The sequence below is a fragment of the Mobula birostris genome, chromosome 5, assembly GCF_030028105.1.
Source record: "Mobula birostris isolate sMobBir1 chromosome 5, sMobBir1.hap1, whole genome shotgun sequence".
In the NCBI taxonomy this organism is placed as follows: domain Eukaryota; kingdom Metazoa; phylum Chordata; class Chondrichthyes; order Myliobatiformes; family Myliobatidae; genus Mobula; species Mobula birostris.
The window spans coordinates 31,067,702-31,085,766 of record NC_092374.1 but is presented as its reverse complement, the minus strand read 5'-3'; the positions used below and the strand labels follow the sequence as shown (position 1 = coordinate 31,085,766).

The 18,065-nt window shown below is 41.3% G+C and overlaps 1 protein-coding gene across 1 annotated transcript in view; it reads left to right on the top strand.

Annotated features, from left to right (window-relative positions):
* The window catches only part of LOC140197213 (interleukin-6 receptor subunit beta), an 82,011-nt gene that overhangs the window by 43,714 nt on the left and 20,232 nt on the right, over positions 1–18,065 (top strand). Inside the window, exons 8-12 of the mRNA XM_072257140.1 lie at positions 7,517–7,742; positions 7,838–8,014; positions 10,269–10,388; positions 10,479–10,622; positions 11,923–12,078. Coding sequence (XP_072113241.1) covers positions 7,517–7,742; positions 7,838–8,014; positions 10,269–10,388; positions 10,479–10,622; positions 11,923–12,078 — 823 coding nt within the window. The remainder of the gene's footprint in view (positions 1–7,516; positions 7,743–7,837; positions 8,015–10,268; positions 10,389–10,478; positions 10,623–11,922; positions 12,079–18,065) is intronic.

Sequence of the window (18,065 nt, the reverse complement as noted above, 5' to 3'; positions counted from 1 at the left end):
GAATAAATAAAGAGAGAATTGACGTAAAAGACTAGCTGACATCTTAAAAACCACAAACGAGAGAAAATCTACAGATGCAGGAAATCCAAGCAACCCACAAAATGCTGGAGGAACTCAGTAGGCCAGGCAGCGTCTATGGAAAACAGTTCAGTCGATGTTTCAGGTCAAGACCCTTCGTCAGGACTGGAGAAAAAAGATGAGGAGTCAGAGTAAGAAGTATGGGGAAGGGGAGGAAGAAACACAAGGTGATGGGTGAAACTGGGAGGAGGGATGGGTGCTAGAAAGCTGCTTGGTGAAAGAGATACGGGGCTGGAGAAGAGGGAATCTTATGGGAGAGGCATGGAAGAAAGAAAAGGGGGAGGAGCACCAGAGGGAGGTGATAGGCAGATAAGGATATATGGTGAGAGAGGGAAATAGGAATAGTGAAGGAGAGCGGGGTGTCATCACGACAGTGGAGGAAGCCATGGGCCCACATGTCGGAATGGAATGGAATGGAGAAGTGGAATTAAAATGAGTGGCCACTGGGAGATCCCGCTTTTTCTGGCAGATGAAGCATAGGTGCTCGGCAAAACGGTCTCCCAACCTAGGTCAAGTCTTACCAATAATACACGTTGACACACCGGCTACAGTAGATGACCAAAACACACGCACAGGTGAAGTGTCGCTTCACCTGGAAGGACTGCTTGGGGCGCTGAATGGTAGTGAGGGAGGAGGTGTAGGGGCAGGTGTAGCATTTGTTCTGCTTGCAAGGATAAGTGCTAGGTGAGAGATCGGTGGGGAGGGACGAATGGACAAAGGAGTCGTATAGGGAGCAACCCCTGTGGAAAGCAGGAAGTGGAAGTGGTGGAGGGGATGTGCCTGGTGGTGGGATCCTGTTGGAGATGGTGGAAGTTGTCCTTTGTGACAGATATAGCTCACTTCTATTTCCTTTCTGCCTATCTTGCCAAAATGTCAAAAAATAAAAGTAATCCCTGAATGTCTGCTTCTTAGTTTTGGTCACCATGCTGCCCCATCTCTGGGTGGTTCCTCGGTGCCTTGTAATGGTTATAAGCTCCCAGATCGTAACTGCCTATTTCTAAATGTACAGTCAACTCATCTGTCTTGTTTTGAATGGTGTCAGCATTCAGATAAAGATCCTTTAATTTTATCTTACCATCTTTTCCTTCCTCTTGCTCTACTTTCTTGATCTACTTTTATGTATGTATGCTCTGTTTCTTCCCTGCTTATTGCTGTCCCTTTATTGCCCTGTTCCACTACTTGTTCCTTTCTCTTAATCCGGCACCAGTTCCAAGCACACTCCTGGTTGTCACCTTTCACCCTGCCTGTCTGTGAAGGGTTGTCTTCATGACCAAAAAAAAATCACTGAACTAGATGGGAGAATATCCCAACTTCATTCAATTAAGGATGATGAGCAGCTCCTCATCTCCTGAGTCACTACCACCACTGGAGGAGAGCTTGACTCCAACGTCCCCTGGATTGGGCTCAATTCCAACACACTTTGTTCAGAGGCCACCCTAGCTAAGCCAAATGGACCCTGGATTTAAATGCCAGCTCAACTCCACGCTTAGCAGGGTCTTGGACACTTGTAGGAAGGCACAAGCACTCCACTCCTCCACCCACATGACAAGAAATCCAGCTACAGGATAGATTCAAGATCTTGCAAGAGCAGAAGTTTTCCCCATTGGCTGGCTTGTCTTAACCTCCATCGCTAGGGGCATCAGAAACTCAATAGTGAGTGGTATGGCACTCAGCACCATCAGCTGCTCTGGACCGCCAGTAGCTACATTCCCACCTCCACTGTGCTTTTAGCAGGGTAGCTTTTGGGCTACCTCCCAGGTTGCCAGACCTCTGTAGATTACACTGTCTTCTCCCCCACCTCCAACAATGCTGATAATCAGCGATTCCATCAGTAGGAACATCAAGCCAAGGCTAAGTGTGACTGTTAATTTTCCCGATGGTAAAGTCCCTGATATAATGTGCTAACTGACTATTCCTCTGTAAGAAGGATCATTGTCCACGTTGGCATGAATGACATTATTCAACAACAATTTGATCTGCTCAAAAGTGACTTTAGTGTTCTCTTTGAATTTTGAAAAATCAGTGGCAAGGACATTTTCATTTCCCACACTGGGTCGCAGCTCTGGATGTTTTAGCAGGCTCTTCAATCTGCATGATTGGCTTCTGACACAATGTAGAGCACTGTACTTTGGCTTCATCGACAATTTTCATCTATTTTGGGAACATGTCACATTTTTCAAACTGTTGCTCTTTACCCAAACATTCTGGGTTCACGGATGCGGTCTGCAAACATATTCCACCGCACTCCATTCAATGGCATGTGTGATCATTCTCTAACCTCTTCACAATCCAACACTTATGTCAATGTTTCCCATCCTATCCAGACAATTGTCACTGGAAGGGCCCCCAGCTTGAACTATTTTATTAAAGGTATTAACAGAAATAACTTTCTATGCTTAAAATCCATCTCCCTTGTTGCTCCACTCCAGGCTACTTTGTTTAAGCTAGCTCTTCTAAATATGAGATCACTTTCAAATAAGACTTTTATTTTAAATGATTTTATTACCTCCACAGACTTTGATTTTATGTTAACTGAGACCTGGTTGAAACCAAATGAATACAACCAGGGAACTATGTATCCCTGACTACGACAGTTTCAGTTAAAAAGGCCTAGTGGACGAGGTGGCGGGTTTGCCACTGTGTTCACAGAGCATTTTAGGTGCAATCTTCTCTGTCAACAATTTTTCAAGTTTTGAGGTACATGTGTTTAAAATTTGTGGTACGGATCCTGTCCTCTGCACTGTCATTTATCACAGTCCTAAATCCAGGGCCTAACTTCTTTTGGAACTCCCAGAATTTGTTTACTGTATGACTGGATTCTCATCTCTGGTGATTTTAATGTTCACATTAATAAGCTCTCAAATGCAGACTCTGTGACAGCCTAGATCACTGAGCATGTCATGGAGACTACCCATCAACTTGGAAATGCATTTGATTTAGTAATGACAAAAGAGTTGGCTATTATTAATATTTCCTGTCTGATACCATTATCTCCGATCGTTTTTGTGAAATTTTTGGTGCAGTCCTGTCTAGAACCAAGACCATAAAAGAAATTACAGTTAATAAATGATTTATTGATGCTGCAACACAACTTAAATTCTCTGAGCTGGCTAGTTTATCTGACTCGTGTGTCCTAAACTTCTCAGTAAATGACATAGTTGATTCTTACAACAATAACTTGACAAATATATTAAACACAGTTGCCCACTTAGGGTTAAAAAGACTCACTTCATTAAACATCACCATGGTTAAACAGTTCTGTCTGTCAACGAGAGGTTGTACAGAGTAGCCGAGAGAAAACGGAGGAAACCTGGACCTGAAGTCCACCGTAATATTTTCAAGGAAAAACCAGGCTCCTTCAGAGCTGCTATATGCTCTAGAAGAAGGGCCCATCTTCCCAACATTATTACAGAGAATAGTGGCGACTCAAGAATATTGTTCTCACCTGTAAATCAACTGTTGAAACCTGCTCCAAACTGTCAAGCATCTGCCACAAAATGTGAGGAATTCGCAATATTTTTTATTAATAAAATTACTTCAATGAAGGAGAATTATAGCTACAAATACTGGTAACATCTACAGACCACCTCGTAGAAAGACGGCAACGATGTCAAAAATTTACTAATTTTTCCAATTCTGAATGCTAAAAGATTCTTAAAAAAAGCAAACCATCTACTTGCTGTTTTGGCCTTGTGCCTCACATACTTTTTAAGGACTCCTCTAAGAGTATTTTCAATTCTAATAGGAAAATTAACACTTCCTTTAAAACCGGAGTTTTTCCAGATGCCTCCAAAACCCTACTTAAAAAGCCAACCCTTGATAGAGCGGCAATAGCTAACTACAAATCTTCCCTTCCAGGGCAAGATTGTTGAGAAAGTCACTTTCAACCAACTCAACAACTTTATGTATGAGAACAGTATTCTAGAAAAGTCTCAGTCAGGTTTTAGAGCAAACCACAGCACGGAGAAGGCCCTTACCAAAATTGGCAGTGACCTTCGTCTCAGCACCAATGCCAAAAGAGTCTCAGTTCTAATTCTTCTAGATCCAAGTGCTGCCTTTGACACAATTGACCACAACATTCTCCTATATCGCCTTGAGAATTGGGTTGGCCGATCTTATGGTGCCCTTAATTAGTTTTGTTCATATGTATTCTGTTTATATTTGCTCCCCTTCTGAAACATCATTAGAGAGCATAAACATGATTTTCACAGTTATACTGATGACACACAGCTGTATATCTTGGTTGAGTCTGACAAGCCACCCTATCTCTCTGACTTCTGGTTTGGCTGCAATAAACAAATGGAAGAGCGATAATTTCCTAAAAGTAGGAAAAGGAAAGGTACGTCGCATCCGGAGTTTCTCCGGTTAGTGGACGATTTCCCTCCACGCCTCTCTGACGTAGTGGGGAATCGTGTACGAGGCAAGTTACAGCAGTGGTTTGCCATTGCCTTCTGCCGGGTGAGTTTCCAAAGAGATCACCAGCTCGTAACCCAGCACGGATGGAAAGCGTGCAGGGGAGCCGGCTGGATTTGAACTCGGGACCTTTGGTCAGACGCTGATGCCACTACGCCACCAGCTGGGTCTTCCTAAAAGTAAATGAAGATAACATAAACATTCATACGAGGAAATCTGCAGATGCTGGAAATTCAAGCAACACGCACAAAAAATGCTGGTGATGAAAAGCCATACAGGAGCAAGATATACCAGTTAGTTGAGTGGTGTCACAGTAACAACCTTGCACTCAAAGACAGCAAGACCAAAGAGCTGATTGTGTACTTCAGGAAGGCTAAGATGAGGGAACACAAACTAATCATCATTGAGGGATCAGAAGTGGAGAGAGTGAGTGATTTTGTTTCTAGGTGTCAATATCTCAGAGGACCTAACTTGGGTGTAACATATTGATGCAGCTATAAAGAAAGCAAGACAGCGGCTATATTTCATTAGTTTGATGAAGCTTGGCTTAAACAATAACACCATGAGATATAGGAGCAGAATTAGGTCATTTGGTCCATCAAGTCTGCCCGCCATTTCATCATGGCTGATCCATTTTTCCTCTCAGCTCCAATCTCTGGTCTTCTCCCTGTATCCCTTCATGCCCCGATCAATCAAGAATCTATCAACCTCTGCCTTAAATATATATATATTTATATATGTGGACCGTCCCATTCCCATTCTGATATGTCTATCCACGGCTTCCTCTACTGTCAAGATGAAGCCACACTCAGGTTGGAGGAACAACACCTTATATTCCGTCTGGGTAACCTCCAAACTGATGGCATGAACATTGACTTCTCTAACTTCCGTTAATGCCCCACCTCCCCTTCGTACCCCATCCCTTATTTATTTTTTATTATTATATTTTTTCTCTCTTTTTTCCCCTCTGTCCCTCTCACTATAACTCCTTGCCCATCCTCTGGTGCTCCCCTCCCCTTTTCTTTCTCCCTAGGCCTCCTGTCCCATGATCCTCTCCCTTCTCCAGTCTCGTATCCCTTTTGCCAATCAACTTTCCAGCTCTTAGCTCCATCCCTCCCCCTCCTGTCTTCTCCTATCATTTTGGATCTCCCGCTCCCCCTCCCACTTTCAAATCTCTTACTATCTCTTCTTTTAGTTAGTCCTGACGAAGGGTCTCGGCCCGGAACATCGACTGTACCTCTTCCTCTAGATGCTGCCTGGCCTGCTGTGTTCACCAGCATTTTTTGTATGTGTTGATAACATAAACATTCTTTGGTTAGTTCCAAAGCCAGTTGAGATAAACCCCTTGATAAATGTGGGAACTTCACTCCCTTTGTAAAATCAGAAGTAATTAGATTTGAATTTTAAACCCACATAAAGAAAGTAACTAGAGCAACATTTCTACACTTAAGAGATATTGCAAAGTTATGGTCATTTCACTCACGTAATAATGCTGAAAAACTAATTCACACCTTTATATCAAATAAGCTAGATTACTGCAGTGCACTTTTTACTGGCCTTCCAAAGCAATCTATTGACAAACTTAAATTCATTCAGTATGCAAGATTTTAAACTAAAACTCGGATGAGGAGACATATCACTTCCATTCTAGCTACTGTGCATTGGCTTTCTGTATCTTTTAGAATTAATTTTAACGTTCTCTTATGTGTTTTTAAAGCTCTCAGTGGTCTAGGACTGGAGTACATCACAGAAATATTTTCATTTTATAATCCTGCTTGAGCTCTCAGGTCTTCTTCATCCGTCCTCTTAAATTTAAACGATCTCCCTCAAAAAGTAATTGGCAGGTCAGCTTTATTGAACTACACTCCTAAACTGTTGCATTCAATACCTAAAACTGTAAGGAATGCAGACTTCATTGACCATTTTATTCATCAGCTCAAAACTTATTTATTTAACCTTGCTTTTAACTCACATTATTTTGTCTTTTATTTTCTTCCTTTTTGCGTGTGCCTGCGTGTGTGTGAGTCTGTGTGTGCATGCACGTCTGTGCGTGTGCGTCTGCGTGTCCATGCGTGCGTCCGTGATGATGTCTTTTTCATGGCTTTTACAAGGCACAAAGCGAGAGAGAGACAGTGTGGCGCGCCACTCCTCACACAGACATTATTGCAGTATTTTCCTTTTATTTTTATGAGGTCGAGTTGTGATCTCGACACTCAACCCAGCACGGATGGAAAGCGTACTCGAGAGCAGACCTGACTAGTTTCGAACCCGGGAACCTCCACTCCCGGGTCTGGCACCGATGTCGTTGCACCACCAGCCGGCCCTTGTCTTTTATTTTCATGATTATTTTTAAGTTTATTTTCATGTGTATACTGTTATGGCATTGTAAAGCATTTTGAACTGTATAAAATGTATAAAACTGCTCTATAAATAAAGTTATTATTAATTTTCTTCGAGCCCTGAACTCCTGCCATCTACCTCCTGTCTTTTGATTCTATCCTCTGATCCCCATCCCCTTCAATTTGAGAACATCACTGTTGCTGGGCAGCAGGGGGATATTGTTCAACAAACAATTGATAACAATATTAGGATGCAGAAGTCTATGCCATGGGTATTACTAAACCATTGCAATGAAAAAACCACAGAGTACTTTGACCTGCTGAAATTAGAACTGGGAGTGTCAAAGCAAGCATTTCAAAATCAAATGCTGAACTGTTCCATAGTTATGTCCAAAGATCTCTTTTAAATTGTTTTCTAATTGTGTGATAACTTAAATTCATAATTTATACATTAAGAAGTATTAGAAGGTGAGATAAAATTTAAATGTCCCACTGGGAACAGTTGAATCTGGGTGCTAATGGGACTTGCAAATGAAAATGACGGTCTATATTGACCCAACAGATATTTCTGCTCTTCATGTTCTTTTCTCCAACGGGCTGCTGCTGTTATTTAGTTTGTTTAACTTGTCGTTTATTTGTTCAACTTGGTGCTGTTAACCTTTTTGAAAAAGAGAGTCTTCTTTCAGAAGTCAGACGACATCTTCGATGCTTCAAAATATGGAAGCACAAAATACAACATCACCGTCGAAAGGCTACCTCGAGACCCAATAAATAAAATCTGCAGTTTTGAAACAACCAATGGAGAGTATTATCTCAATGTTTCACATGCTGCTTTTAAAGTCCAAGTTAAAGCTTTAAATTCAGCTGCCTCTTCTACAAGTGAAATAGATATCGCACCTTATGTCCAAATGGGTAAGTGGATCTTTGAATTAATGATCATCTTCTCATGTTCAGATTGTCAAATGCTTTATTACTTTCACCTAAACTGTAACATCATATTCATGTAGAGCTGAGGAAGAAGATAAATGCCACTTTACTTGGGAATGACAGCATTTTTATTAGCTGGAATTCAAAGAAGACAAAAAAGACAAAATATGTTGTTGATTGGGGTCCAGTCATTGGAAATGAAACACATATTATGCACTCAAAATTAATACATAATCTTCAGAACTACACTCTGAAGGGTGAGTTTTTCTTCTTTTTCCTGAAGTTTTATTAATACAGTGATCATTTTTAGAACCAGAACAATTATGCATCCTTCCTAATATTTACACAGATTCATTTCTGTTGTTCTTACTGTAATAGATGTATAAATTAACGCAAAAACCTTGAACATCATTAAATGACATTGAAAATTGCAGATCTCTTGCTAATTATAAGAGATAACACAGTGCTTTAGTTTGCAAGATATAATCTCAGAAAATGAAACTTTGCCTCAGCAGGATATTATTGCCTGTCACATTCATTTTCCCCTTTCAGTTTAAGACCATAAGATATACTACTGGTACAAGACTTGGGTTTCCGATTGAAGAAGTTCTCAGGTTGTAATTTGGGAAGGGGTTAAGTACATTCACTCCTGACCACCTGTCTTTGAGAATTATAGCATTAGAAAAGACTAGAGGTTGGTGGATGAGTAGATGCAGGAAGTAAGATAACTATGTTCAGTGATACTGTTCTGCTGTTGGACACCATCTCTACTGCAATAATGACCACAGGCAACAATATTGACTAGGAACACTTTAAGAGAACTGGTTCCCTCTGTTCATCAACATTTCTTAATGCCCTGCCATTTACTGTATATCTCCCACCATTATTTTACTTCCCAAAATACTTGTCAGGATTAAATTCCATTTGTTAGTGCTCTATGGATCTTTGCATCTGATCTATATCCAACACCATAAATTCTTGTTTCATCTGCAGACTTACCAATCATATCTCCCACATTCACTTGCATTATTGATTGTAATTCTTATGTTTCACAAACAGTAAAGATTGTGATTGCATTAATCTTTGTGGTGTAGCACTAGTCACAAATGCTGTTGTTTATTGGATAGGAAAGGTTTTGAGGGTTCTGGGGCAAACAGGCAAACAGGATGAGATTAGGCGGTAATCTCGGTTGACATGAACCATTTGGGCCAAAAGGCCCTTTTCTGTGCTTCATGACTGTATGACCTTCCACCAAGCCAAATTTAGACCCATCTTACCTTAGAATCAATGTAGCTTAACTTTCTTGACCAGCCTACCATGTGAGACCTTGTCAAATGCCTGACCAAAGTCCATATGGACACGTACTGCCTTTCCATCACCAATCTGCTACCCCCCCAGAAAACTCAATTGAATTGGTGAAACAGGGCTTGCCGCTGACTGTTCCTAATTAGTCACTGCCTTTCCAAATGTGCATAAATATTCCTACCATTTAGGTTATGGATGGTAGGGGTATGGAGGGCTATGGTCCCGGTGCAGGTCGATGGGAGTAGGCAGTTTAAGTGTTTTCATGCTGTACTTCTCTATGACTATGACAGTAGTGTAACACTTACTGGCCTGTTGTGACACTAATCTGGTTTCATCCTTCCTGAACTTGATGGTTCATTTTTGTGTCTGCTAGTGAAGAGTGTCACCAACACATAGAGATAAAGAAACACGAGAAGAGAGAAAGATTTGATTCCCGTAGCTGTCATTGTGCTCATCTCCATTCATTTGATTATTTTGGCTTCCTGAACTAAATGTGTAAAGTACAATAAACAGCCAAGCCCTTTGTACCTGTTCTTTCCCCGAGCCTTGACAATCAGAAACAAAAACTAAACCTGTTCCATTAAAGTTGATGCAAAAAAGATTGATCAGTACTTGAAAACTAAAGTTAGGTTGATGAATTAAGTATTTTCATCCTTTCACGGAGCCTTGCAGGAGCCAAGCTGCTTAACTGTCAGAATCTTTCAAGTACTGACCACCTTATTAACGTCATGTGTACTGATATACATTTACAATGAAAATATAGTGCACGTAGCCAAAATAGACTGTCCAATCTGAGGCAAAATGGCAACTTGCTTCTGGAGACTTCCCTTTTGATACTTCAAAAGAGTATTCTCGCTTACAGATTTGTTTCCATTAAGTACCATTACATGCAATATCTTAGCTGTACCCTTTAATGTAAATACTGAATTTCAGAATAGAGTACAATATGCTGCCCAGACTTAAAAACATATTGAGTTCTGCTGTGTAAATTTGTTGACATTCATAGTTTTCCAGTCTGATTCTTTCTCCATGCTGGTGGAAGTGTCCCTTTTGCATTTATCACATTCCATATAAGACTGGGAAACTTATTATTCGCCAATTAAAAGGAAGCGATTATCCTCTTGCTTTAATGTTATCATACTGCATTTAATTTTTGTTGTTTGATTTCTGTGAAATTACTGTCTATTCAATTTGTTTATGGTTTAGGGCAATTCAAGCCCAAGCAGCGATACCGAATAATGTTACATAGAAGATATACGAAATGGAAACGACCGGCAATTTCCGAGGTTACAGTTGGGGTCGTTGATATGTATACAGTAGAAGGAAGTATGTGCATCTGAATCTTTTACACTTTTGTAATAATTTTCATTTTAAAAAGGTAAATTCTAAACAATTGTATATATTTTTTTACCCCAGCACCAAGTATTGGTCCCACCAATGTTAAGGTTATCAGTGTTTGGAAATCCTCTGCAACAATAAAATGGGATCACATACCTGAAGATAAATGCCAAGGCTTTCTTCAAGGCTACAAGATTTTTTATTATTCAAAGAACGTAACAAGTAAGGTTAAACTATAGGTGATACTTCATTTTTAATTTTGTCCTTAATATGGATGACCTGGTGTTAAATTATTTAAAATATTTGATTCAAGCAATGCTGTCAAAATTGGTCTGTGGTAAAAGTTATGTATTAATAGGGAGGTGCCCTGGATAACCATTGGGTCGTGTTTGTCAGATGGTTTGAAAGCAGCTGTTCTTCTTGGAAGAAAGCATCTTCACATTGCTCTCGCTGTGTGGAGCAAGAAGTTTGAGAATGCTAAGGAGGTTACCAGCATTCAGAAGAGTCACCCGGCTTTGGCCTCCTGGTTTGGCATCAGCCAAACTTAGGGTAATGTTCTGACATGGTTTGAAAATGGGAGCTGACCCACAGGAATCAGGAAGTTAAAAGAAATAACTCATTCTGCCCTGCTGGGCAGTGACTGTGGGATACATGTTAGGATCCCAAAGATTTGCAATACATGTCAAAGATTTGGATGAGGAACTCAAATGTAATATGATGATACAAAACTGAGTGGGGTTGCAAGTTAGGAGGGACAATTGAGTAGGCAAATAGGTGGAAGATACAGGTGCAGTAAACTATCATTAAACTGATCCCTAGTTTTGAGCCTAGGGCCACATTGAGGAGCTCAAGAAATAGCTTGTCGAACTCCTCTGGTGTAAGCTTGTTCAAAATGCCTCTGATTTTCCTGAAGACAAATGTGAAGGTATCAGCATCAGTAGGGAAAAACAAAAAGAAATATTTAGATTGTGATAGAGTGAGAAATGCTAAGGGATAAAGGTGAGTGGATATCCTTTTATACTTGTTATTGAAAGTGAACATGAAGGTGCAACATACAGAAATCAGTTAAGAAGTCCTGTGGTATTTTGACCTCCACTGCAAAAGGTGTACCCTTTATCTTACTACAATTGTAAGGTGAGACTACACCTGGAGTACTCGATGCCTTCTTGGTCCCCTTACTGAACAAGGGATCAATTTTGCATTAAGAGAGTGTAACTAAAGGTCATTGATGATCCCTGGGATGGATTTCAACTTCTAGACACAAAAGGCATTGAAGGGTAGCGGTTGGTGGCCGCAGATTATGTTGTAGATTTCAAAGACCAGACATAATGATATTGAATGGCAAATCAGTGTCAAAGAACTTACTCCACCTCTTAATCTCCTGTTGTCTGTGTTTGCACCCAAGACAAAATGCACAAGATTTCCACTTGCTGTTCAGGCAGCTCTGATTTCTGGCGAATGTATTACACAGCCAGTGACACTGTTCGACGTTTTATATTCTGCCAATGTGTTGGTTTTTCAGACTCTTCAAAAGTTGTTTCAGTGAACTCCTCCACAACAAATTACACCCTCAGAGGGCTTTTGCAAAAGACATTCTATACCCTAGAGATCTCGGGATTTACCAAGGCTGGAGAAGGAGCCAAAAGTCAACCGGAGTTTTTCAAAACAAAGTACTCTGGTAATGTTGCTACAATCTCTTGTTATTAGTACACAAATCAGCAGTTTGAAATATCAATGGACAAAACAACTTATTCCAAAAATACTTATTAAAAATTATAATTGCAATCCTTTACCTCACCTCCTCCCTTTCTCCCATGATCCACTCTCCTCTCCTATCAGATTCCTTCTTCTTCAGCCCTTTACCTTTTCCACCTATCACCTCCCAGCTTCTCACTTCATTGCACCACTTACACACACCAACCTACTGCCTCATCTGGCTTTACCTATCACCTTCTTGCTTGTACGGCTTCCCCTCCCTCCAGAATCAGAATCAGGTTTAATAACACCGCCATATGTCATGAAATTCATTAACTTTATGGCAGCAGTACAATGAAATACATGATAAATAAATATAGAGAAAAAAACTGAGTTACATTAAGTATATATATGTCTATTAAATAGTTAAGATAAAATAAGAAGTGCAAAAAAGCAGAAATAAAAAAAGTAGTGAGGTAGTGTTCGTGGCGGAGGGGAAGAAATTGTTCTTGAATCATTGAGTGTGTGCCTTCAGTTTTCTTTACTTCCTTCCTGATGGTCTCAATGAGACAAGGGCATGCCCTAGGTGATGGGGGTCCTTAATAATGGACGCTGGCTTCCTGAGGCACTGCTCCTTGAAGATCTCTCTGATCCTCAGAGGCTAGTACCCATAATGGAGCTGACTAATTTAAAAAGTTTCTGCAACTTACTTCAATCTTGTGCAGTAGCTTCCACCACCCTACCAGACAGTGATGCATCCACTCTCCGCGGTACATTTGTAGATGCCTTCGAGTATTTTAGTTGGAATTGATGGCTCTGTACCAAAGTCTGCAGATGATATGAAGATAGGTGGAGGGGCAGGTAGTTTTGAGGAAATGAGAAGGACTTAGACACATTAGGAGAATGTGCAATGAAGTGGCAGATGGAATACAATGTTGGGAAGTGTATCATCATGCGCTGGTAGAAGAAACGAAAGGGTTGACTATTTTCTAAATGGAGAGGAAATACAAAAAAAATCTGGGGTGCAAAGGGACTTGGGAGTCCTTGTGCAAGATTCCCTGAAGGTTAATTTGCAAGTTGAGTCTGTGATGAGGAAGGCAAATACGATCTTAGCATTCATTTCAAGAAGACTAGAGTATAAAAGCAAGGATGTAATGTTGAGACTTTGTAGAGCATTGGTGAGGCCTCACTTGGAGTAATGTGAGCAGCTTTGAGCCCCTTATCTTTGAAAGAACTGCTGAAACTGGAGAAGGTTCAAAGGCAATTTATGAAAATGATTCCAGAATTTAACAGCTTGTCATATGAAGAGCATTTGATGGCTCTGAGCCTGTATTCACTGGAATTCAGAAGAATGAGGAGTCACCTGATTAAAACCTATTGAATGGTGAAAGGCCTTGATAGAGTGGATGTGGAGAGGATGATATTTCCCATGGTGGGAGTGTCTAAGACTAGAAGACATAGCCACAGAATAGAAGGGTGTCCTTTTAGAACAGAGATGAGGGAAAATTTCTTTAGCCAGAGTGTAGTGAATCTGTGGAATTCATTGCAACAGGGAGCTGTGGAGGCCAAGTTTTTCTATGTATTTAAGGCAGAGGTTGATAGATTCTTGATTGGTCAGGGCATGAAGGGATACAGGGAGAAGCCCAGAGATTGGGGCTGAGAGGAAAAATGGAACAGCCATGATGAAATGGCGGGCAGACTTGATGGACCAAATGACCTAATTCTGCCCCTATATCTCATGGTCTTATCGTCTAAGCCAAGCTTCATCAAACTAATGAAATATAGCCACTGTCTTGCCTTCTTTACAGCTGCATCAATATGTTGTGTCCAAGTTAGGTCCTCTGAGATATTGACACCTAGAAACTTGAAATCGCTCACTCTCTCCATTTCTGATCCCTCAGTGAGGATTAGTTTGTGTTCCCTCATCGTAGCCTTCCTGAAGTCCACAATCAGCTCTTTGGTCTTGCTGTCTTTGAGTGCAAGGTTGTTACTGTGACACCACTCAACTAACTGGTATATCTTGCTCCTGTATGGCCTTTCATCACCATCTGAAATTCTGCCAACACTGCCTCTCTGACACTCTGGTATTCTGACTTTAACCCCCTTCCTTTCAAGTACTGATGAAGAGTCTCGCCCCGAAACATTAGCTCTTTAACCCTTTCCATAGATGCTGCCTGACCTGCCGCTCTACTCCAGCATTCTGTGTGTATAATTACGTTTGATTGATTTTTTGGACTAATACCTTGCTGTAAAATTCCAGACATTCACTAGTGACCATTTGGAAATCCCAAGTGGTTTAGCTTCTCAGGATGAGACTCAGAATCGGGTCTAGTATCAATGGCATCTATCATTGTTTTGCAGCAGCAGTACATCACGATACATAATAGTAATTAATTTTTTTTTTAAATATATAAATGACAATAAGAAGTATATATTAAAAATGTAATTAAGTAGTGTGAAAAGAGGGGAAAAAAATACTGTGTTAGTGCTCATGGATTCATTGTCCATTCAGAAATCTGATGACAGAGGGGAAGAATGTGTTCCTGAAATATTGAGTGTGTGTCTTCAAGCTTCTGGACCTCTTCCTTGAGGATGGCAAAGAGAGAAGGGCATGTCCTGGGTGATGGGGATCCCAACGATGGATACTGCCTTTATGAAGCATCGCCTTTTGAAGGTGTCCTCGATGCTGAAAGCTCCAATCTTGTGCAGTAGTCCTCCCAAACCTTTTTTTGAAAGGTTTTGGTGACATACCAAGTCTCTTCAGACTCCTAACGAAATATAGCTGCTGTCAAGCCTTCTTTGTAATTTCATTAGTATGTTGGGCCCAGGATGGATTGTCAGAGACGTTGACACCTATGGCTCACTCTTTCCACTGCTGATCCTTCAAAGAGGGCTGGTGTGTGTGTTCCCAAGACTTCAACTTCCTGAAGTGCACAGTACATTCCTTGGTCTTACTGATGTGAGTGCAAGGTTTTTATTGTGACACCTCTATAGACCTCACCAGTACTTGATAAAGTCTTAACATTAAGTCCTTGCTTTTATATTCTAGTCCTCTTGAAATGAATGCTAGCATCAAGATGCAGGGCGAAGGTGACTGGGTGACCATCAGGAGGGGAAAGGGAATAGGTAGCGAGTGCAAAGAGCCTCTGTGGCCTTTCCCCTCAACAACAGGTGTACCACTGTGGATACTGTTGGGGGAGGGGTGCTACGGGATGACCTAGCAGAGGAAAGCCACAGCGGTCAAGTCTCTGGTACTGAGTCTGGCTCTGTTGCTCAGGAGGGAACGGGAGAAAGAGGTGAGCTGTAGTGAAAGGGGATTCATTGGTTAGCGAAACAGAAAGGAGGTTCTGTGGACAAGAATGAGATTCCAGGATGGGTTCCCATGTGCCAGGGTGAGGGAGATCTCGGAGGATGAGCAGCCAGAGGTCATGGTCCACGTCAATACCAATAACGTGGATAAATGCTACCCCGTGCCACGTGCTAGTGAGGCCAGAAATGGGAGGATTATACAGTTTAACACATGGCTAAGGAATTCGTTCAGGAGGGAGGGCTTCGGATTTTTGGGTCATTGGGCTCTCTTCCAAGGAAACTGAGACTTGTACAGAAAGGACGATTTTCACCCGAACTGGAGGGGGGCTAATATCCTAGCGGGAAGGCTTGTTAGTGCCGCATGGGGGGGGGGGGGTTTAAACTGGAGTTGCAGGGGATGGAAACCAGAGCAACAGGACATACATTGAAATGGTTCTGGAGAAAGTTGTTAAGTCTACATATGAAGTCAGGAATCAAAAGGGCGAGCATGGAGAAACGAATGTTTTGAGCTGCGTATATTTCAATGCAATGGCCTTAGGACATGGATCAGCACATAGAATTATGATATTTTAGCCATTAGTGAGACTTAGTTGCAGGAAGGGCAGGACAGTTAAATATGAAAAAGGATAGTTCTAGCCCTCAGGTTGAGATTTTAAATTGGAGACAGGACACTTTTGATGGTATATTGAAGTATCTGCTCAGTGTGGATTGGGAGCAATTGTTTCCTGGCAAAGCTGTTCTTGGTAAGTGGGAGGCCTTCAAGAGTGAAATTTTGTGAGTACAGAGTTTGTATGTTTCTGTCAGAATAAAAGACAAGGATAACAAGTTTAGGTAACCTTAGTTTTCAAGAGATATTGAGGCGCTGGTTAAGAAAAAAGAGGTGCAATGCAGATATAGGCAGGCAGGAATAAATGAGGTGCTTGAGTTTATGAAACACAAAGGAACACAAGGAAATTAGGAGAGCTAAAAGGGGGTATGAGGTTGCTCCATCAGACAAAGTGAAGGAGATTCCTAATGGCTACTGTATATTATTTAAAACAAGATGATAGCTGTTGTGTTCTTTATACGTACCGTGGGTTACTAAGAACAAACCATATTCTGGAAGAATAAGAACTAGAACTTTTATTTACAACAGCAACCGGCAACCATGTTTCTTACAGCCATGCTATCTAGATCATTCCCTCATTTCTGCGCATGCTCAGAACTCATTCCAATCACGTTCTAACACGTGACACGTGATATCACCACAATAGCAAGGGACAAAATTGGTCCTCTGGAAGATCAGAGTGGTAATCTATGCATGGAGAAGAAAGTGATGGGGGAAATCTTAAAAGGACTTTTTGCAGCTGTATTTACTTGGGAGATGGACACAGAGTCTGTAGATGTGAGACAATGCAGCAGTGAGGTGATGGACCTTATACAGATTTCGGAGGAGGAGGCGTTTGCTGTCTTGAGGCAGATTAGGGTGGATAAATCCCCAAGTCCTGACAATGTGTTCCCTAGGACCCCGTGGGGAGCTGGTGTGAAATTGCAGGGACCCTAGCAGAGATAATTAAAACATCCTTTGCCATGGGTGAGAGGATTGGAGGGTAGCTAATGTTGTTCAATTGTTTACAATAAACTCTAAGAATAAGCCAAGAAATTATAGGCCGGTGAGCCTGACATCTGTAGTGGGAAAGTTACTGGAAGGTATTCTAAGGGATCAGATATATAAATATTTAGAAAGGCAGGGGCTGATAGACAGTTAGAAAGGGTAGTAAAGAAAGCTTTTGACATATTGACCTTCATAAATCAATGTATTGGGCACAGGAATTGGGATATTATGTTGAAATTGTATAAGATGATGGTGGGCCTAATTTGGAGTATTGTATACAGTTTTGGTCACCTACTTACAGGAAAGATGCCAATGAAAGAGTGCAGATAAAGTTTACAAGGATGTGTTGCAGGGACTTGAAGACCTGAATTATAGGGAAAGGTTGAAGAGGTTAGGGCTTTATTCCGCACAACGTAGAAGATTGAGGGGAAATTTGATAGAGGTGTACAAAATCATGGGCGGAATAGATAGTGTAAATTCAAGTGGGGTTTTTCCACGGGGGTTGGGTGAGACTAGAACTGGTGGACATGTGTTAAGGGGGAAAGGGAAAAAGTTTAAGGGAAACTTCTTCACTCAGAGGGTGGTGAGAGTGTGGAATGAGCTGCCAGCGCAAGTGGTGGGTGTGAGTTCGATTTGAATATTTAAGAGAAGTTTGGAGGGATACGTGGATGAGAGGGATATGCTCTGGGTGTAGGTTGATTAGGCAGATTAATGGTTTGGCACAGACTAGATGTGCTGACGGGAATGTGACTGTGGATTCTATGACCGAGCAGCATAGGAAAGAGAGATGAGGACAGCAAATGAGAGGCAAGGTGGAGGTAAATGGATGGGAAGGAGGGAGGAAAATGTGGAGGTTGGTGTGGAAGCGTAGGAGGAAAGGACGAATAAAGGGTGAGGTCGAAGATAAAGGAGTGGAAAGTATACAGAGCACATAGAAGTGGTAGGGAAGTAAGTGAGAAAAGGGTAGAGGAGAGGGAGAGGAGGAATAGAATGCAACTGGAGAGAGAGGGGAGAGAGAGAGAGAGAGAGGTGAAATGATGGGGAAAGAGGATAGGACTAAGTACTAG